The sequence below is a fragment of the Natator depressus genome, chromosome 9, assembly GCF_965152275.1.
Source record: "Natator depressus isolate rNatDep1 chromosome 9, rNatDep2.hap1, whole genome shotgun sequence".
In the NCBI taxonomy this organism is placed as follows: domain Eukaryota; kingdom Metazoa; phylum Chordata; order Testudines; family Cheloniidae; genus Natator; species Natator depressus.
Genome location: NC_134242.1, coordinates 6,240,947 through 6,262,987, shown reverse-complemented (window position 1 = coordinate 6,262,987; position 22,041 = coordinate 6,240,947). Strand labels below are relative to the sequence as shown.

The window sequence follows — 22,041 nt, the reverse complement described above, 5'->3', positions numbered from 1 at the left end:
CCTAGAGGGCCAAACAGTGATGCGCTTGCTGCATTTCAAGAGCTAGCAAAGCAGGTCAAGAAGATGAGAGCTGCCGGGCGGTCCCTGGGATCATGCCGCAGTCTCCAGAAGGAGCTGATACCAGCGTATCAATTAAGCATGGAGAGGCACTGGCTGGTGGGTGCAGAGGTGAGCCGTGAGCTATGCTGGAGGGAGGATTCTGGGTCAGGCAAGTCTCTTGCGGGTAAATAATTAACAGCCTCCAAATCAACTGCAGTCACGTTGTTGCCCCTCAACCTGAACCTGGCCTCCAGCGGCAGGATCGCTCCCTTCAGAGCTTTCCATGGGTTCACGCCTGCGGGTGATTCTACAGCTCTCCAGGAGATGGCAGGCCTGAGCTTGGTTAGGCACACCCTGTGCAGAGAAGGCTCCATTACACAGAGAGGGCTTAGTGAGGTGCCCCAGAGCATCCCTGATGCCATGTTCTGGGTGGTTTTTCCCCCACTGGGGGTTAGGTTGGGGCAGGTCCTAAGTCCCCCCGCCCTGCTCAGCATCATGGCATCTTTGCTTCCATAGCATCAGCCCCCTACCTTTCCATCAGTCACAATCCCTCTGCCTTTGCCAGCTCTCTGAAATGTGCCACTGTCTGTCCTCACCATAACGCCCCTCCCTTAGCCCTGACCCACTGCCTAACTATGGCCCTGGCTCCCTCTTTCCCTTTCCCGCTCTGTGGGTGAGAAAAATGTCCTGCTCTCTCCACTCAGCTGGTACCCAGCATGGTCTGGACTGAGCTCTGGTTAGGGGCAACCCTGCAGGAATGCCCCTCCTCCACATCCCTAAGGATCTAATTGCTCCTGTCGGGTCCTGCTTGGTAGCCATATGAAGCTCCGATCTCTTTTAATCAATGAGAGGCCTGCTCTGTTGTGTTACATAATGCACACTGACGGAGGTGGGTCAGTATCAGGAGCTCCTTTTTCCAAATAAACAAACTGAGGCACAGCATGGGGCGATGACTTGACCAAAGCCACCCACTTAAAGCAGTGGCAAAGGTAGGAAGAGCAGCCAGGCATCCTGACACCCAGGTGCCAGCTCTAACCAGTAGGCCAGACTGCCACGCCTCAGCCATTCAGTTCCAGTGTGTTTGTTTTCACAACTATCGAAGGGCTTTGCACAAACAGGGGAGGTGCAAAAACCTTGCACTAGCTCAGAAAGGAGGGTGAGTTCACCCTCGCAGTAGCACATGTGGCTGGCTGGCCGCACGAGGAACGCTGTGTAATGCACATGCCTGCCTGGCAGCGTGGAACACAGTTCAGGGGTCTAGCGAGGGCCGATCAGCAGGGGCGGTAACTAGCATGGTAGGGATTGTGTGTATGGGGCAATGACAATGCACCAGGCCCTGCCACCATGAGCATCATTAAGCACTGAGCCAAGCAGTACAGCAATTTGGCGGCACTTGCCTCTGGGGAAGTGGCCTGTTCTGTGATCGCTCCGCTGGGGGGGTGCCATGGGCTCTCCCCCAGCCCTTGCCACGCTCCAGGGACATGAAGGAGCGACTTCCTTGACAAAGCATAATGGGGCCAAGGGATCTGACCAAGCCCCTGGGAAATTCACAGGAGCTCAGCCAGGGGCCTTGCTATGTCTCAGGCCTGGCTAATTAGCAAAAAGCCCCAAGCGTTCAGCCAGCTACAGGCGCATGCTGCCGAGCGAAGGCTGCTGTGAACTAGCCAACAGTGACATCCAACGAGCAGTGCCCCTGGCAGGGGGAAAGAATTTGCAGCGAAATCCCCCGCCACGCACACATGCCCTACAGCAAATCACTGCAGCACAAGGGAGCTCCAGCCGCACACAGCTGGGTGCCAGCAGGCGATAAGCCCACATGCTGGTTACATGGTTGGGGCTGTGTTGGTAACATGGGGCTTGGTAAGTGCCAGGGAGAGAGCGCACAAAATGCACAGGCCGGATGCCCCTTGCCCAGTACCTTGCCCCGCTCAAGGGACAAGCCTGGCACCACATTTACCCACCTGCTAGTGTGAAAGCCAGTTGCTGCCCATTGAAAGCTGCTCCCGGTGCTGGTGCGTGTACTGCATGGTCCCCCATCCTATTGCTCCCAGCCTTAGCGAGCTGCAGGGCTTGGGCCTGGTGATGAAGCTTTGCAAGCCAAGTGCCCTGTCCCAAATCCCAGCCTAGCACCTTGTGCTGGGCCAGAGCCAAAGCCTGTACGCGGTTCAGTGCCCTCTGGCCTGGGCCATTCTCTCGCTATAGATATCAACAGTGAGAGGTGCAGGGTGAAATCTGTACACTGGACAGCAGCTAGGCCCTAGGAGACAAACCATGGCTCTGTTACCAGGGTGGGACCCTCTCTCCCCAACCTGATTACACCAAACACAACCAAGGTGTGGCCATACGGCAGCCTTTTTTCCCCAACCATGTGTCACTCTTCAACACCCACTGCCCCGCTTGCATAGGCTTTTGCCTCCGTGCATTGTGGGATAACTGGGGGCAGCTATCTCAGAGGGACTTGGCAGGGCAGCCTTCCCAGTGAAGATACACCTAGAGCGGCAGCAGGATGAGGGCACTGCATTGCGGGGGGTATCACGGCACAGCCGGGGACGGGGTGCTCAGGTTGGATACAGTAGCAGTGAGAGGTCTGGCCACGCCACACGGCATCAGTTACTGATCGCCATGAGCCAGCCTAGGGCTCTAGCAGGGGCAATACACCAGGACTGTCTACTCGAAGCTGCAGCAGCAGGGTGTTAGTACAGGCTGGCAAACCACCCAAGGAATTGCCCAGGCTTCGAGGTGGGCATGTACCACCCATGCTTCTGCGGCTTCACTGCTTTTGGTGCCCGCGCTCGTGAGATCAAAGCTAGCTCGGGGATGCCTGCAAGTCTTGCAGTCACACAACCCCCCCATCCCCAATTGTAGCGTAGACATGGCTTTAGTGCAGTGGGTCTCAAACTATGGGTTGGGACCGATACTCGCTGCTGTGCCCGGTTAGCCGCACAGTTGCGCATCAGCAGCAGATACAGCACAGGATCTAGGGTGGTGACCATCAGGGAGTGGGGCTCTCTTGGGCCGAGCCAAACCATTGTGATGCCAACATCAGAGGTCGGAGATCAAATCTGCAGGACCACAAGTCACAGGTCAACTCTAGGCAAAATTGTTTCCCGTGAGACACATCCATGGTCCGCCGCTGACCCCACAGCAACCCCAGCTGCTAGGAAATACTGGAGGTGATTTTTTTAAAAAACCCTTTATTTAGAAACTAAATGTCCTCAGACCTACCATATTTGTCTGTTTAGCTCCCACCACGGCGAAAAGCAACCTTGAAATGTTCACGTACACAGTCAATACTCGCCTTACACATGCACATGATATATACCTGTCTACGGTATACCCTATAAATAGACATACATAGATACCGGACCCAGACATACATTACACAGATATGTATAGCGAGAGTGGACATGTGGACGTTCGTTCGGAAATAGCGCTCCCTGAAGGAGGCCTCTGGATTCTGCAGGGAGACGGGTGGGGGGCGACACTGTGCATCTGCAGTTCACCGTCAGACACGCAGTGCGTTTGCACACAGGACGGGGACTGTGTGGGAGTGGAACTTGCACGGTTTTGTTGGGGGTGGAGTGGGGGGGGGCATTTGTCCATTTCCAGCCCCTTTCCTTTTCCACCCTCCCCCGCCACAAAAAAAAAAAACCCCTTAAAGCTTAAATAAAAGTTCACAGTAACTAAGTAAAGCACAAACTTTTCCAGACCAAATCCTAGCCGACTGTCTGCCTAGCCGTCTAGTTCCGAACTCAACAGCGCTGGATTTCCTGCGTCTCCCCCCTCCCCAACTCCCCACTTCCAAATGTGCAAGGCGTTTGAGCAGAAGGTGGGCACAGGCCAAGGGTAAGTGGCGAGACCTGGCATGAAGTTGGCTTTTTTGGCTGGCTTTTCCCCTTTCTTGTTTGTTTTCTAACCTGGGGAACGTACAGACTTGGAGTGAATGAAACCGGCACGTTTCCAGGCCACATTCAAAAGGTGCTGCACAGGGGGACCTTTGAGGTAGTAGGAGTACTTTCCTTTCAATGGCTGGCACCAGGGAGAGAGGGTGTGTTTCTCTCTGCGTGCTCGGGGTACATATGAGGCTGTGTGCTCACCCATCCGTGAGTGCGCACACATCCGTGTCTCGGTGCACATCACTGTATGTCCCGTTGTGTCTATGCTGCAACGTGCTATGCTCACACCCACGGCTTTGCTCTGGCCCGTGTATGTGCATGAGCACGCCTGCGTGTACAGGACTGTGTGACATCTGTGAACCGTGCCGGTGCACGTGTGTATATGTGCATCTCACTACGGGGCTGCGCATGGACATGTCTGTGCACCCGCGTCTGCACGTATGTAGCTGTGTCTTTGCAGGTGTAACGGGTGGGGGTGCATGGTCATGTGTATTCCTGCATCAGGTATGTTGCTTTTTCTGGGGCCATGCTGCCTGCTGGAGTGTTACCAGTGGACCTTTCAAGGCAGGTTTTCCTGGCACTGGGGACTTCTAACTAGAACAGACTGTCCCATTCCCACCCTCCACTGAGGGCCCGGGGTGGGGCTGTAGACCTCCAGCCCCGACTCCAGCCTGCCCTCTGCTCAGGTGGGAGAGAAGCCTAGCACCCGTTGCCGTGGTTGCACGGCTGCTGCTAGGCCCGACCCAGCCACGAACTGGCCTCCCGCCCTTGGCTACCGTTCCCCCCCGGAGCGGTGCCACTGTCAGGCCGCTGGCAGTGTCCTCAGAGAGTCTCTGGGGCCACGGCCGCTGGCACAGGGAGGGAAATGAAAACCCTCCATGGAACTAGCACCACAAAGCTCAGGGGTGGCACCACGCCCACCGGGGGCGGGGAGGGTCACGTCTCCCGGGGCCGGGGCTGGGATTGTCCTGGAGTCTCCAGGAATTAAAGATTAATCTTTATTTAAAGATTATGTCATGTGATGAAACCTTCAGGAATACAGCCAACCAAAATTGGCAACGCTAGGGGGAGGGGTAGCTGACTCCAGACTGTGCCTTTGGCTGGAGAGACAATGGTGTGACCAGCAGTTGAAGGGTACTTGTCCAAGGCGATGATGAGCCACAGGCAAATGAAGCCATTAGAATGGGGGTGGCTGCAGCCTATTGTGCTGGGGCAGCTTGCAACTGCGCTGGCCAGACCAAATTGCGATTCACTGTGTGCTTGTTTTGAAATTTGCAATCCCCCATCTCCTTCCCCCTAGGAGAGAGAAATCTTTGAGGAATTCACACCAGGTGCATTCCTCTGTTCAGGGGCTCCCAGGCAAGAGGATGACACAGGGACGCTGCGGGGCAGGGCATGTGCCAGTCAGTCAGAATCATAGGACTGGAAGGGACCTCGAGGGGTCGTCTAGTCCAGTCCCCTGCACCCAGGGTAGGACTAAGTATTATCTAGACCATCCCGGACAGGTGTTTGTCTAACCTGCTCTTAAAAATCCCCAGTGTTGGAGATTCCACAACCTCCCTGGGCAGTTTATTCCAGTGCTTAACCACCCTGACAGGAAGTTTTTTCCTAAATGTCCAACCTAAACCACCCTTAATGCAATTTAAGACCATTGCTTTTTCTCGTATCCTCAGAGGTTAACGAGAACAATTTTTCTCCCTCCTCCTTGTAACAACCATTTATGTACTTGAAAATATATCATGTCCCCTCTCAGTCTTCTCTTCTCCAGACTAAACAAACCCAAATTTTTCAATCTTCCCTCCTAGGTCATGTTTTCTAGACCTTTTATAATTTTTATTGCTCTTCTCTGGACTTTTTCCAATTTGACCACATCTTTCCTGAAATGTGTCATCCAGAAGTTTCCCCCAAGATGATCCCCGTTCTCTCTCTCTTTTTCTTTTCTCTCATTCTCCTTTTTCTTTTTCAGTGACCCCCCAACCCAGTTGGGGATAAAAAACGCAGTACAGTACAAAAATACCCCATTAGAAACCTTCCCTCCCCCCGAACACAGTCTCTCTTCTCTCGTTGTCGGAAGGGAAGGCTCTGGAGTAGTCCCAAAACAGTTTGTTGCCTTCATCTGGTTCTAGTTTCTTTCCCCTCGCCCCGCAGGACAAGGTTCCAGCTGCTCCAGCCCTTCCTGACGCAGCTCCTCAGGGAAGCCACACGCTAAAGGACGTTGAGCTTTCTGGAGCAGGTTAAGTTACTGTGGACCAGGCTCCACATCTGGAGCAGCTCCAGGGGCAACAGTTTGTGAACCACCATCATGTACCGGTAGAAACATGGCTCCTTGTTCATCTTGCTGTTCTTGTTCTTCACAATGCCGAAGGTCTTGAAGCCCTCGTGTCTGACTGGCTCCACCTTGAGGACTTCCAGGCACATCCCCAGGAAGACGTCGTCAATGGGGTACAGCTCCAAGGTCTCTGAGGCCTTGTGGAGCTTTATGGCCAGGGGCCCATCCATGAGGAAACCACCACCACCCGCATAGGGTGGGTAGTTGTTCTTGTTGTAGAGGGCGCTGGGGATGTAGTACTTGTTCTCTTTCTTCCGGATCGGCCTGGCCTTGTACAGGACGTCTCCCACAAAGAGGTCTCCTTCCTTCTTGTTCTCCAGGAACTCCAGAATGTTGCTGGGGCTGACGAAGACGTCGTCATCCCCCTTGAAGATATAGCGAACGCTGTCACAGTAGATGTTGAGCCACTTTAAGAAATGGACCTCCTTGAGGGTGAGGTTGAAGAAACTGTCCAAGAAATCCCATTGTAGGATATCCCCATAGATGTGGTTCTCATAATCCAGCAGCTTCTGGTAGTTGGCCCTCTCTTCTTCTTTGGAGGCCGTGCCCAGCAGAAAGAGAGTCTTGATCTTTTTCCCATCCACCTCCTTCTCCTGACCCCAGGTCCTTCGAATGGCCTCCCGCCGGTCGTGCTGCGTGATGATGGACTTGACAACAATCAGCAGGTAAATGTCACCCCTGCACTTCTCTGGGTGGTTGATCAGCATGGGAAAGTACCTACAATGCCGGTAAAGCAGGAACTGCTGAAAGTTGGGCTCCAGCCCCTTGAACCAGTCCATCTTGCTCATGTTCTGGTTGGCCGTGCAATTGATAGTGGTGACATCCCAGGATTTCACCTGGTTCTCAGTGACTCCCTCCGCCTCCAGGTGGGTCTTCTCCATCTTGCTCTTCCAGAAGTGGCCGGTCTTGGAGAAGATGCCATCTCTCTTCTGAGCTTTCACAGGCTCTTGGTGCAATTCTTTCTGCTGCTGGCCCGGCATGAAATGGCTAGGAGTCATCCCCCTCTGCAGCACTGTCACCATGATCACCAGCACAAAGGACAGGCAGACACTTTTGTAGATCGTCTTCTTCCTAAAGAGACAAGATGTATGGTTAAGGCAAAGATGCTGTCAGCTGGGGTAGAACCTCAGCGGTCGGCCCACTCTGTGCAAGAATCTTTTATTCTTACAATCAGAGAGACACTGCAATGCAAATGCCAGACAATGCTTATTACATAAGAGAAGGAAACTGAGTGCAACAAACAGGGAGAACATAAGAACAGACATACTAGGTCAGGCCAATAGTCCATCTAGCCCAGTATCCTGTCTTCTGACAGTGGCCAGTGCCAGGTGCCCCAGGGGCAATGAACAGAACAGGGAATCATCAAGTGATCCATCCCCTGTCGCCCATTCCCAGCTTCTGGTAAACAGAGGCTAGGGAAAGGAGTACTTGTGGCACCTTAGAGACTAACCAATTTATTTGAGCATAAGCTTTCATGAGCTACAGCTCACTTTACATCATCCCTGTCTACCCTCCTATCCTCCATGAGTGTATCTAGGATATGTTAAGGGTGAGGGGTTGGGGGAGGGAGAGGCAGCCCCACTCCAGGATACGAGTAAAGCCAATTGACGTTTTTTGTCTATTCATTTAAGAAGTTTTAGCCGGTTTACAAATTCTCACCATGTAAATATCAGACACAAAACAACACTCATTAAAACAGTGAGGGCAGAAAGTTTTCTTGCTGAAATATAGGGTTCCATCAAAACTGATTTTTTTGCAGTGTCAATTCCAGTGAAAATTTTCTATTTTTCCACCATAAATATCAAAATCCATGTTCATTTCCAAGTGCCTTAAAATGTCATTTTGTTTCACATTTTTGGTTTAGGGGGAAAAAAGCAAATCAGAACGATATTTTATGCTGAAATGTCAGTTCGAAAGCTCAAATTCCATTTCCACTTAAAATGTTGTTTAGGTCTTTTTTAAACAGAAGGGGAAAAAAGAACCAACCCCACCCTCACCTCCATATTTTGCTCTCACCCCTATATTTTAAGTTGAAATGAAATGAAAATTGTCATTTCATATTAAAACGGCGATTTGAATAAACATTTCCATTTTGAAACAGTTCTGAACTCCCTTTGGGGAAAGAAGTGGAACTTTTCAACCTAAAAACATGAACCAAATGTTTTCATGGCAAAAACTTAGGTTTTCTGCCCAGGTCTAGGTACCTATGGTTTACTTTCACATTTGTAAGGAGGGTAGGAAGACATCCTATGTCATTAATTGACTAGTATCCCCAGGCACCGACTCCATGGGAATGGGTGGGTGCAGAGCCACCGGCAACCAAACTCCCCACCCCAGCTCACCTCTGCCTCCGCCTCCTCTCTGAGCACGCCTTGTCCCCGCTTCTCCTCCCAGCGCTTGCTGCCACAGCCTAACGAGCTGGGGGAAGGAGGGGGGAGGAGTGGGAACGCGGCGCGCTCAGGGGAGGAGGCGGGGATTTGGGGAAGGAGTCCAATAGGGGCAGGGAGGGGGCCGAGTTGGGGCGGGGACTTTGGGGAAGGGGTTGGAATGGGGACAGGGCAAGGGTGGAGTCGGGGCGGGGCGAGCACCTACCGGCGCCAGGAGAAGTTGGCGCCGATGGTAGTATCAGGGGGTAGCTGCGTTAGTCTGTATCCACAAACACAACAAGGAGTCCGGTGGCACCTTAAAGACCAACAGATTTATTTGGGCATAAGCTTTCGTGGGTAAAAAGCCCACTTGACTCGCTCTCAGCAAACTTTTGTTTTCAAACTTTTGGGGCAGATTTTTCTCAGTCTTCAACTTTTGCACTCTCAAAAGGCTGCATGTTAAACCGCTCCCCCCTTCACATGCTCCTTGTAATTTCTCCCTGACATAACAACTGCTGGAAGCGGAGAGTCACCAATAAATCCACACAACCTGTCCGTCCGTCTCCTGCTCGCTCATCGCTAGACACAGTCAGACGTGCGGGACGCTACCAGCCGTGTGACAAGCGCTGCTGATCTAACAGGTAGAATATTCCTCCTGTGATTACTCATGGAGGGGCATTTTCTCTTCTGTCCCTGGGGCAGAGGGAGGGGGCAATACCTGGCCATTGCTGAGTCCATTTGGATGTGCCTAATGCAGGACGCTGGGAAGTTTGCTACGCCCTGGATGGGGAAAAAAGAACCTCCTTTCTTCACCCGCCATCCCCACTTCCCAGGGCTGCTGTCCCAGAGCGCTCAGAAGAAGCCAGCTCTCTGCACTGAGGACGGGACCCAACTGCGATTATCTCCGTAGCTCCCAAACCGGCTCCAGCCCTGCTGCTCCCGCCCTCACATCTGCTCCAATTTCCTCCCACCCCACTGCCCCGTGAGGGTCAGGGCTTCTCCCCCAGCCAATGACCTGTTTGCCCAGCCAGGACCCCGTCGCCTTCTCCGAACACAAGGCATTTGTGAGATGCCAAGCGGAGCTGGCAGTGGTGGGGGCAGGGAAGGGGTGTAGCATCGGGGCTGTTGATTTCATGGAGCTTGAGGCACAGTAAGTGTGCTGAGCTGATGGGATCCCCTGGGAAGGAGCTGCTGCTCTGGAAAGCGTTTCCCAGAGATGGCGCGTCCCATATGGACGGTAACCTCACCCAGAGCCCCGTCCGGGTCACACGAGCCCCCGTTCTGTAGCCCGCATTTCCTCCCCCTCCATCCAATGCAGGCTGATTCTTCCCAAGAGAAAATCAATGAGAACCGCTGCGCCGGCCCCCATCCCCATTCCAGCCTCTCTAACACCTTTCCCTCTTCCCACACCGAGGTCTCTCCCCTGCTCTCCTCCATCTGACCCCTTTTCCTGCCCCTCAGGGCCGCTGACATCTCTCCCCTTTTCCCTCCCCCTCTTCGGCCTCTCACTCTCGTCTGCCTCCTGCTCACCTCTTCCACGTCCCTCCCCACCCCATCCCCGGCCTCCCAGTTGCTGCCCCGTCTCCCTTCTCACCATGGGCGGCAGGTATAATAGGCCAGGGGAGGCTGCCAGAGCCCCGGTTGCGGGGTTTGGGGGCGAAGTTTTTGCTTTATAATGCCCCATGCACGTGCTGGGGTGGCTGACGAGGCAGCATGTGCTATTCAGCGTTCTGGGTTCCTCAGTCATCTCCCTCCACTCCAAGGAGATGACTGAGGAGCCCAGGAAGCTGAGTAGCACATACCGCCTCCTCAGCCGCCCCGGAAACTGCATGGGACATATCAAAAGCGTCTTCGAAGAGACCCTTTCCCCGCGGTGGCTTGGGTCTGGGGAGGGGAGGGCAGGGGAGGTGCAGCTGCAGCTGGCCCAGGGCTCCTCTGAGCACTTGGGGGAGGGGGTCGGGGTTTCGGATGGCCCAGAGCTCCTCCGGCCAAGCGGGGTGGGGTGACACTCCAGCTTCAGCCAGCCCGGGCTCCTCCGAGCAGGTGTGGGGTGGGGGCGGTCTTGGGGCTTCAGGCAGCCTCCAGATGAGGGGGGTGGGTGGGCTCACGGCTTCTCCGGGTGGGAGGCTTGTGGCTCCGGCCACAGGGAGGCAGGGGGGCTCGGGGCTCTGGCTGCCAGGGGGCGGGCGGAAGGGGTGGAATTGGGGGCTCGCCTCCCCAAAAGGGGGCTCCACCCGCTGCCCATGCTTCTCATTGCTAAGTTCATCTAACACACCATCTACAGCTGCTGCCTCAGGGCCCTCCCATCCAGCGCCAGCCTGGACCTCTCCTCCCTAAGTCCAGCTTCCACCCTCTCTACCCCACTGAGACTGTTCTCACTTGGTCTCGAGCAGCCTCAGCCATCCTCCGTCCTTGTCCTATGTCTCCTCTCCGCCGATCACATCCTCGTCCTTCTTCTCCTGGCCTTTCAGATACCATCCTCTGCGGTCCTCCTCCCTCCTCTGCCTATGGTCACTGCACCAGCCACTCTTTTGGCAGGTCCTTTCCCACTTTCAGTGGGGGTCCCACGGGGCTCTGTCCAAACCCATGTCTCTTCCTGGCCTGTCAAGCTGACATCACTCCTCCCCACTCCTTCAAATCCCCGCCCTGCTCGTCCTCGCTTTCAGGGTTCTTGCCTCTCTGTGTGCTAATGCAATATTGTATTTCTGGGGTGCTACAAAGGTTCTGCTTGAGGCCCACAATACCCCAATCTTGTATCGATCTGCTTCTCCCACCGCTCTTGCGCTACGGTACGACAACCCTCAATGCTTGATTTGTATCCCTTACCCCCAGAACTCAGCTGAGCAGAATTGGTTTGAGCTGGGAGTAGGCAGGTTACTGCTGACGGCGAAGGCGAACATTGCTGCAACGTTTGAAGAAAATTGATTACATTCATTCCAGGTAACAGATCGTTTGAAAAACGGGCCCCGAGCTGGAAATGCTGGTTTGGTTCTAAGGCCCTTGGGGTCTCACTAGCTCCGAAGCAGTTGGTTGTGACCCCCTGGCAATTTGGCACAGAGTTAAATCTCCTCGGAAACTCACGTGCCACCCATGTTGGAAGAACATCATGATTAAGCCAAAACTATTAGCCATTGTATCGCACTGAAAACGGTTACTAGCGGGTCGCACACTTCGTAGCTGGTGTAGGCCACTGCACAAGTTCACTGCACAGACTTGGGGCTCCTTGAATCCTTCACCCCACACGCTGCCTCTGTACCATCCTCCCATCCCCCTCTTTGTCAGGGACAACTCCCCCCTTCCCTGTGTGCCCCCCATTCCATCCTCCAAAATACACACACACACACACACACACACACACACACACACGCTTTTGTGTGCTCTCCATTCCTCCTCCCCCCATTCTCCTCTCCACAGCAGGGGTGTTTGTGTCTCCATTCCCCCCGCCCATTTCCCCACCTCTCTATGGCTGTGTTAATTAGATGGCAGGGGACTCACCTGTCTCACATTGTTCCTTTTTCATTTTTGTCTGATTTCCCCCCAAAATCAATAGGATTCTGGCCAGGGATGCCTAGAACATTCCCTGGCATTTTGGAATGGATTGGGTGCACCATTCAAAAGTTATCATGTTACAAACAAACAGAGAAGAGCCACCCAGCGGAATGTGTGGCCTTCGCAAACTCAGCCCACGAGCAGTTTGCCGGCTGGTGGCTGGCTGCAGCATAGGGAAAACTTAAGCGTCCGGCTATGCTTTAACCCTGGAACAAGGGGGTTTCGTTATGCTCAAGCCGTAGCAGCCTGTGGTTTGGGAGATAAAGTTTTCCTGGGTTCCACTGCGCTCTTCGATTTTAACGCTGGATTTTGTGGCAGGATCGCTTATGGTTTCACAGTGAGGGCATTTCCTTAGAGTTGCAGGGGGAAAACCTACAGCTATAAAGAAATGCTTTGAATATGAAGCCTACTCAGTAGTAGCTCCGGAGTCACGATCACAAGCAAGCTATCTCATAAGCGGTAGCTATGGGATTTCTAACTTACTAACCACAGCAGTGTCTGATTCGTGTCCCGTGTAAAGCAGGAAAAGCATTTCCATGATTATTTCAGGGTACATGAGAATTCTTCCGGAAAATTTCAAAGTAATTGGCCAAAGCAGGGGCTGTTCCTGTGTAGGGCCCATTTTGTATGTAATTATTGGCTGGTTGAGGGAAATTCAGTATCGCTACCCCCAAAGTGTTCAAAGATTGCAAGATCTGCCTCCCCACACTGGAATGCATACTTGATGGGGACCCTATTCTGAAAGAAATCTTCCCTGAACCCCCAATTCTGCCCTTCAAATGGCCCCCCAGTCTCTCCAAGCTCAGCAGCAGCAGCTAGTTCCCCACAGACCAGGACACACTAACTCCAAGCGGCACCAGGCCCTGCCAGAACAACAGATGCAAAACCCGCAGACACATCTCCACTGCTGCAATGATCAACACCCCCTGCCTCAACACACCTGTCAAGATCCATGGGTCCTACACGGGCCTATCCCAACAAGTGAAGTACCTCGTCCAGTGCACTCAGTGCTCCAATAACCAGTTTGTGAGTGACACCAGACAAATCACTACGCTCTCGAATCAACTCCCACAGGAAAATGATAAAAAACAAAAACACCCCCAACACCTGTGAGTGAACAGCGGCAGTAGCTCTGTTGGCCGGACATAACACTGTCCACACTGGCACTTAGGTCAGTGTAACTTATGTCGCTCAGAGGGGTGGCTTATTCACACCCCTGAGTGACATAACTGGTACTGATGGAAGCTGTAGTGTGTGTAGATAGCCTCTGTGTGACTCGAAAGCTTGTCTCTCTCACCAACAGAAGTTGGTCCAATAAAAGATCTTACTTCTCCCAGCTTCTCTCTCTGATATCTTGGGACCAACCTGGCTACAACACCACTGCATACAAAAATCACATATCCGGCCTCTCAAAATCGCAAGATTGGCTTAAAAATCATGAGCTTTTTTAAAAAAATCAGTTTTGGATACCTTCTCTTGGCCTTCCAGTTTGAGCCTCTAGGGCAGGGGTGGCCAACCTGTGGCTCCGGAGCCCCCTGCAGCTCTTCAGAAGTTAATATGCGGCTCCTTGTCTAGGCACCGACTCCGGGGCTGGAGCTATAGGCGCCAACTTTCCAATGTGCCGGGGGTGCTCACTCCTCAACGCCTGGCTCTGCCACAGGCCCTGCCCCCACCCCTCCCCTTCCCATCCCCTCCCCTGAGCCTGCCCTGCCCTCGCTTTTCCCCCCACAGAGCCTCCTGCATGCCAGCTGGTCAGAAGGTGCAGGGAGGGAGGGAGAGGCACTGATCGGCCGGGCTGCTGACGTATTACTGTGGCTCTTTGGCAATGGACATTGGTAAATTCTGTCTCCTTCTCAGGCTGGCCACCCCTGGTCTAGGGAGCACTCAGTTCCCAGTTACAAGCTTTTCTCCACAGCCATGGGCTAGAAATGTACTTTTTAAATTAAAGCTGCGATTCATGTGTCATACTTATCTCCAGGAGCTGGGGCTTTAAGTAAAACATCCAATATCGCTATGTGATAAAATCACAAGAGGTGGCAACACTGGCTGTGACACACCATGGGAATAACCTGAACTTCGTTAACATTTTTGCTGTGAGAATTTCTTTGTTTTTATAAATTATATAGGGTTAGTGCAGAGATTAGATGCTCTATAAGGCCTCTGTATTCCCACAGCTCAGCGCAGAGGTCATGCTTTCTAAAATGTCCCTGGACTCTCTTTGCCCAACAGAAATTTGACGATGCTCCACCTTCCTCTGCACGTTAGGTATGATCTGCCGAGTTCCCAATTTCCTTCTGCTTCCTCTTACCCTCAATAAACTTTATGAAATGCCTGTCAGGCCAGACAGATTTTATAAGGGACCTGTCACTATATCAAACAATAAGGCCAGATTTTGTAAATAATTCTTCTTTATGTTTTTTTTTTTAATTAAATGGCACTTAACTGTATGCAAAACCTGAAGATTTACAATCAAACTGTTTTTTTAATTAATGAAAACCCCGAAGCTGGTCATTTATAAGCATCTATAACTTCTTTGTATCTATTAATAATGTAAAAAGCACCCACGTGGTAGCTCTGGTTACAGCTAAGAGTATGGAAATAAACAGTTATGGGAAGGTGGACAGATATTGTATGTGATATTTTATATGTATATATTTATCTGAGACTGTATGAACTGTGAGAGTATTTGAATATTTATCTACCTCCCCTTAACTCATTTCCATACTGCCATTTGCTTCCATGGTGTTGTTTTATTTAATGTAAAAGCCTCATGTTCCATATATAGGAGCAATCTTAACTCCAAATTATTTAAATTAGTTTGTTAATTAACCTTTTGCCCTCTGATCCGTCATTCCCGAGTATATTCCCACCTATTAGCAATATCAGCTCTATGCTTTGAATTATAATCAATTATGTCACTACATGCGTCTGACGAAGTGGGTATTCACCCACGAAAGCTCATGCTCCAATAAGTCTGTTAGTCTATAAGGTGCCACAAGATTCTTTGCCAATTATGTCTAGTAATCCCAGGGCTTCCTAATAAGATGGTACCTTCCCTTCCTTCTTTCCATCCAGCTAACCCTCCTCTTAACACAGCCCCACTGCAATCACAGCACTGCCATGCCATTTGTAAGCAGCACATTGTTCTCTCGGCTTGTACCTTCTGTCCCTTTCACCTACGCTATCTCGGTGTTGTCTCTGTTTCGATGGTAAAGCCCTATGTTGTAGGAACTATTTCTTATTCCATGTTTGTACAGCGTCTAGCACAACGGGGCCCCATCTCCAGTTGGCCCCTAGACACTATTGTAATAAACGTGATAAATAATCATTACAAACTCGTGACAATCCCGCGTCTGTCAATTACATTTCAGCCCCAGCAGCCGGTCCACACGAACACTACAACCTTATTTCCAGGAGCTGATACTTCTGCAGCAATAGTAATCAAGGTGGCAGGAGCCACAGATCTCTATGGGAAAAGGGTGAGGCGGTCCAGTGCCCAACCCACACACACGTGGGCAGCTGTAGTAGTCGGGGCTCAGGTTTTCGTAACTGACCAGGGTATAGCCCTGACATCCGGACTCTCCAGCGCCCCAGCAGGGTATGTCTAACCCCCAGCTGGAGCTTAGATTGAGCGAGCATGGTCCAAAGAGCAGCGTGGCCGTGGAAGTGTGGGCAGCGGGTTAGGCCAGCCGCCCAACTACAATCCCGTCCCAGACCCTGGGTGCACACTGGGAGCAGCTAGCCGGCTATGCTCCATTTTTAGCGCACACAGACATCTCCCTGATCTGGAAATGACACCTCCAGTGCCCGTGTAGATGCACCCTTAGTCTTACCTGGGGTTGCCACCCCTCCAGGATTATGTCATGCGGTGAAATGTCCAGGAATCCGGCCAACCAAATTTGGCAACTCTAGTCTTACCCCAGTAGGCACCAGTGCTTTCAGAAACCCAGGCAGCTCAGAACATCTCACTCATCCCTTGTCTGCCTTTCTCTCCTCCGACCTCGACCTCACTGTCTGCTGGGTCGCGTTCTAGGACAGCGCTTGTCCCAGCCCCAGTGTTACAGCCGTTATTTTTACTACACCCAGCCAGGTGCTGGGCGCTTTGCAGAGCAAATTGAAAAACAAGGTTCCTGCCGCAAGAGTTTGTCAGTCTTCGTATGGCGTGGCGCCCCACCCCCTGCGCCGTAACAAACAGCAGGGAAGGCCCAAAAGATCATGAGATTACTGAGCTCATTGCCATTAGCTGAAGTATTATATCAATCAGCCAGGAGATGTTTCACAAAACACTAACAAAACCCTCGCCCGTACCAGCGAGCTCCTGTGCAATTCATTTACTTTGAACCTGTGTGTAACAGACAGAGACTGGGCTCAATTCAGAGGCAAGCAAGTCAGCGCGAGGGAGTGTAGCTGAGCCTGAACTGATGTCAAATACACCCCACGCAGGGCGTACAGGACACCATCTCAGGGATTGTCTCGTTTCGCTGGATGGGTTTGAGATTGTTCTGGCAGCACTAGTGCAAAGCCCGAACGGAGACACGCTTGAACTGGTTTGAGCCACACTGTAACCAGCAGAGGGGTGCAACAGGGTAAATAGTTGGATATTAAACAGATCCAATTACACCAGTGACCCCATCCCAACACACAGCGGGCCTCAGCCTCTTTCACAATCAGACTCGTATCCCCCTCTAGCTCATCACCTCTGAATTTGGCTCACTGGTAATTCACCTGCATGGGGCAGGAAGAAAGGGCTGAGCAGGAAAAATAACTAATGGAAGGATTCCTGGAGGGGTGAGATAAAGTCCTGCTTTAACTTCTCTCTTTATCCACCTTCCATCTGCACAAGGTGTAAATGCCATCAGAGTAGACTCCCCCATTCATACACATAACAGGCAGTTAGCAAGTTGTCTCCGTGGTTTAATTGCTTTCATTCTGATTTAACACCTGGTGGGGTTAGCTGAACTGAGGCAAACTCCTTATTTCTTCGGGTGCAAACCTATTTCTAATCAATTGGAGCTAAACCAAAATAAGAACGTCCACACAGGAGTTTGTGCCTGGACAATTAAACCAGTTTTGAGTCACACCTTCAGTTCAAGCAATGGAACTCACTAGTGCAGACAAGGGCTTAAGGGAGTCTGGCCTATAGCACCATACGCATCATCTCTGCACTGGTTCCCCTAGAGCCCAATTCTCTAACTCACTCCACTGAGCCAGAGCCACAGGACTCACAAGTGTGAAAGGTACCTAGGTGAGAGGTAAAACAGACCAACTGGGGGCAGATCCGCAGCTGGTATGAACTGCCACAGCTATGACAGCTCCCACCAGCTGTGAGTCTGCCCCATTGAGTGTATATGTACCAGTCTGTACAGACCAAGGATCCAGTCCTGCAGTCCTTAGCCAGGCAAAACTCCCAGTGACCTCAATGGGCATTAGACTGAGCAGGGAGTGCAGCGTTAGGCCCCTAGACTGGGAGCTCCTTCCAGGCACCTCACTGCAGGGTAGAAATAATCACTAGCAGTTGGAGCTAGGCCTGAAGCAAACCTTGGATTTGAACATTCCTGAACTAGGAGTTCCAGACTCATGCCACATTCCTCTCCCTGCAGAGATCCCCCAGAATTTTCTACCGTCTGCTTTTATGGGGAGGGACGTTCAGGTACAAGGAAACAATGGTCCCAGAGGGAGGCTACTGGGTAATGCTTAACTGGAGAGAGACTCTCTCCCTGTTAACTTCTACTGGCCGCAAATTACACTCCCTTAAACGCTCCCCTGCTCACTGATGTGTAACTTATACCCTCTCTATACATCCTTTCGGAATCTGGCCCACGGACTAAGAGAATCTGCGCAGGTGAAACTCACCCACTGACGGAGGGAGAGAGCAGGGAAAGGTGCTGAGGCCGGATTCTAATCACACCCGTGTAACTCAGGAGTAGCTTCCCTGAAGTCAATGGAGCCACACCAGTAGGAAGCCCACCTGAGATCAACTCTTCCCCAGGAAGGGATGCTTTAAGTTGGCCAAACTCCGCTCTCACTTGCCTCTTCTTCCGTCTCCCCCAGCTTGTAGGTCACACCGCCTACCCCTTGGGTGAGTCATGCCACCTTGGAATCTAGTCCAAGCCTTTATCAATCTAAATTCTCTAATTAAGAACAAACAGATCCCATTCTGGATGCTGGCCCTGTATGGAATAGAAGGCCCCCCGGGTGAGTCCATCCATAAATCCAAAGTCTCTGGAGAGACCGGCAGGCTTTCCAGTCCCGTGAAAAACCCCCTTTGACTGGACTGGAATCTCTCTCTCTCTCTCTTTTAATTCCTCGTTTAGATTCAGTTATTAAGCTGGCTCTGCCACTGGGAATACAGGGATCTCAGAGCCAATCCCACCTGGGGACTGGGGAGCCCATGGGATCAGCTCTAGAACCCCGGGGTTCCAGACTAGAAGTTCGGGTCCCACTGGCCCCTGGCCCAGCAGGGGAGTGTGTTTCATTCCCTTTCCTCTCTGCGGAAGCCAGGAGGGGCCATGACTTTCAGACAGGTCCCGCGGTGGCCAGCCGGCTAGTTGGTAACACGGGGCTCTCTGCTGACATGTCCCTTTCTTAGGGTTAAATGAAGGGAGAGGGATTTTACACTGAAAAACATGTCAGGAAAACCAGGTCCCAGTGGGGCCCCTGAACTGGCATCTCCCAGGCTCCACGGACGGAGCTGCTGGAATAACCAATTAATGGCCACTGCTGCGGGGAGGGTTGGTCCCATTCCCTCCCCCCCTCACCCCCCCAAACTCCTCTAATGGGCAACAGTGTCCTGCATTGAGGAGCCGTGCCCCAGGCCCCAGCGGGGCTGAGCTGGTTGCACATGAATGCCCGTACAGTGTGCAACGAAGGAGCGGGCGGGGGGGATCTCAGCAACCAAGCCGTGCGCTGATCTGGGGGGAGATGTGCCCCACCGCCCATGCCTTTACCTTCCCCCGAGCGCCAGCTCCGGAGCCAGCCCGCTGGGAAACTCAAAGGAGCCTTTGGGCGGCTGTGAAGATGCAGAGGGGGAGGGACACAGGGGCACCGATGGCGCAAAACACCCCCGCCCCCGACCCAACCCAACCCAGGATTTGGTCCCGAAAAGCGAGCGGCACCAGCGGCTCCGCGAAGTCCCGTGGGGGGCTTTGCGAACGGGGCCGAGCTGCGCTGGGGATGGAGGAGAAGCAGGCGAGCCCCGGGGGGACCGGACCGGCGACCTGCCCGTGACCATTCCCCCAGCCCGACTCCTGCGGTGACTCCCCAGATCGTCACCCAGCCCCCTTTACAGCCACGGCAGCGCTCCCCGCTCATGGGCGCCGGAACCCCGCCCAGGGGCACCCCCGAACCCGGGGTTCCCCCGGGGCTGACCGCGCCTCTCCAAACGCTTTGCCCCAAAGCCGGTCCGGGGGCGGCAGAGCCCAGCTCGGCTGCAAAGTCTTTGCCTCAGAGAGAAAAGTGGGGGGCGATGATCTCCCCGCATCTCCCTGCCAGCCCCCCGGGGAAATCAGCAGAAAGCCCAGGCGCACTTACCACGGCAACATGCTGGGGTCCTGGGACTGAGCTAGCGGTGCTGCTGGATCCCGAGAGGCTCCCTCCTTCCCTCCCTCCCTCCCTCCTTCCTTCCTGGTCCTGGGGCTACACAGCTGCTGGGAACTCACAGGGCTGGCTTGGCTTTGCCCTCCTCCCTGCCGGCACACAGAGCCCTCTGTGCTCACTGGCCTGCTCCGCAGATCTCTGCCTCTTTCCTCCCCTCAACTCACTGAGGTGGAGCCTGGGCTGCAGGTATTTTAACTCTTCAGCTGCTGGGCTGGCAGGACGCCTGCCCCGGGGCCAAGGAAGCCAAGGGGCTCTGCCTCCTGTCCCAGCGAAGGCCTGGGCAGCGCCATGTCAAAGGGCAACAGGCCAGGATGCATTGGTGGTGATCGCCCGGTCGCTGGGAACAAGCTCCCCGCATCAGGCCCTTTTGCCATTTTGCTTTCATACCCGCTGGGTGCCGGGCGACTTACCGCTGGGGCCCGTCATCCCCAAGCGGATCACTGTCTAAGGTGGTGGCATCTTAAATAACTTCCCCCCCATATAGCAGAGAGGTGTACTTAAATACAGTTAACAATCCAATGTTGTTATATCACTAGAATGGGCCCCAAGCCAAAATCCTATTGCCAAACACACATGAATTTGGGGGAATGTCTGAAATCTCAGCTGTGATCTGGATCCAAATTTTGTGGCTTGAGCCGATCTTTTGCGATAGCCTAGCTTGAGTTACAGCGAAATCTCACAAACCTGGGTGACTGGGCAACAAAACGGCAGATGAAATTCAATACTGATCAGTGCAAAGTAATGCACGTTGGGGAAAAAAAAAATCCCAGCTATACATACACAATGATGGGTCTAAATTAGCTATTACCACCCACAAAAGAGATTTTTGGAGTCACTGTGGAGAGGTCTCTGAAAATTTCTGCTCAATGCACAGCTGTGGTCAAAAAGGCTAAATGTTACAAACTGTTAGGAAAGGGATAGAAAATAAGACAGAAAATATCATAATGCCACTATATAAATCCATGGCGCACCCAACACCTTGAATACTGCGTGCAGTTCTGGTCGTCCCATCTCAAAAAAAGATACATTAGAACTAGAAAAGGTTCAGAAAAAGGCAACAAAATTGATGAGGAGTCTGGAACAGCTTCCATATGAGAGGTTTCAGAGTAGCAGCCGTGTTAGTCTGTATTTGCAAAAACAACAGGAGGACCTGTGGCACCTTAGAGACTAACAAATTTATTTGAGCATAAGCTTTCGTGAGCTACAGCTCACTTCATCGGATGCATTCAGTGGAAAATACAGTGGGGAGATTTATATACATAGAGAACATGAAACAATGGGTGTTACCATACACACCATGCATCCGATGAAGTGAGCTGTAGCTCACGAAAGCTTATGCTCAAATAAGTTGGTTAGTCTCTAAGGTGCCACAAGTACTCCTTTTCTTCTTCCATATGAGGAAAGTTTAAAAAGACGGGTCCATTCAGCTTAGCAGAGAGAGGACTCGGGGGGATATGAGAGAGGTCTATAACAGCAGGAACGGTGTGAAAATAGTGAATAGCGAAGTGTTATTTACCCTTTCACACAATACAAAACCCTGGGGTCACCTGATGCAATTAAACTTAGTACAAGCAAGACAAAGTGCTTTTCCACACAATGCACAACTAACCTGTGGAACTCATTGCCATGGGACACAGTGATGACTGGGAGTTCATGGAGGACAGGTCCACCAGTGGCTATTAGCCAAGATGGTCAGGGATGGAACCCCATGCTCGGGGCAACCCTAAACTTCTGACTGCCAGAAGCCAGGAGTGGAAGAGAAGGATGAATCACTCCAAACCTGCCCTGTTCTGTACACTCCCCCTGAAGCTGTGGTATGGGCCACTGTCAGAGACAGGATACTGGGCTAGATGGACCATGGTCTGATCCCGTATTGCAGGTCCTATGTTCTTTTGTTCTTATCTGTAAGGGAAAAGATCTATTGTATTTTCTTCCCAGGGTGAGCTTCAATCATTGAATAGGTCTGAATGTCACCTGTACAGTTGCCTTATCTACACCAGCGTTTCTACTGTTGCCATCACCCAGGAAAGCGAAACCAATCATGAGATTAACCTTACACTTGCGTAGCCATAGCTATTACGTGCATTCTCTCCCTGTGTTTGATTATCGACTCTATCTGATCTTTCTCTAACCTCACACCAGGAAACAATGCCTCAGAGCCGAACTGAAATACAAGGTTTGGCAAGTTTTACTGTGCAATTCATGCAATAAGCAAATATGTGACCAAGAAACTGATTAGGTTTCATTTCCAAGTTCATAGGTAATA

General features: G+C 52.2%; 1 protein-coding gene across 1 annotated transcript; it reads right to left on the bottom strand.

Annotated features, from left to right (window-relative positions):
• Positions 1–3,233: 3,233 nt before the first annotated feature.
• Positions 3,234–19,782, bottom strand: B3GNT7 (UDP-GlcNAc:betaGal beta-1,3-N-acetylglucosaminyltransferase 7). Its single transcript, XM_074962878.1, has 2 exons — positions 19,710–19,782; positions 3,234–7,335 (listed from the first exon to the last, which is right to left on the bottom strand). Exons 1-2 carry the CDS (start codon positions 19,718–19,720, stop codon positions 6,141–6,143), a joined length of 1,206 nt encoding a protein of 401 aa, XP_074818979.1. The 5' UTR covers positions 19,721–19,782; the 3' UTR covers positions 3,234–6,140.
• Between the last annotated feature and the right edge of the window lie 2,259 nt (positions 19,783–22,041).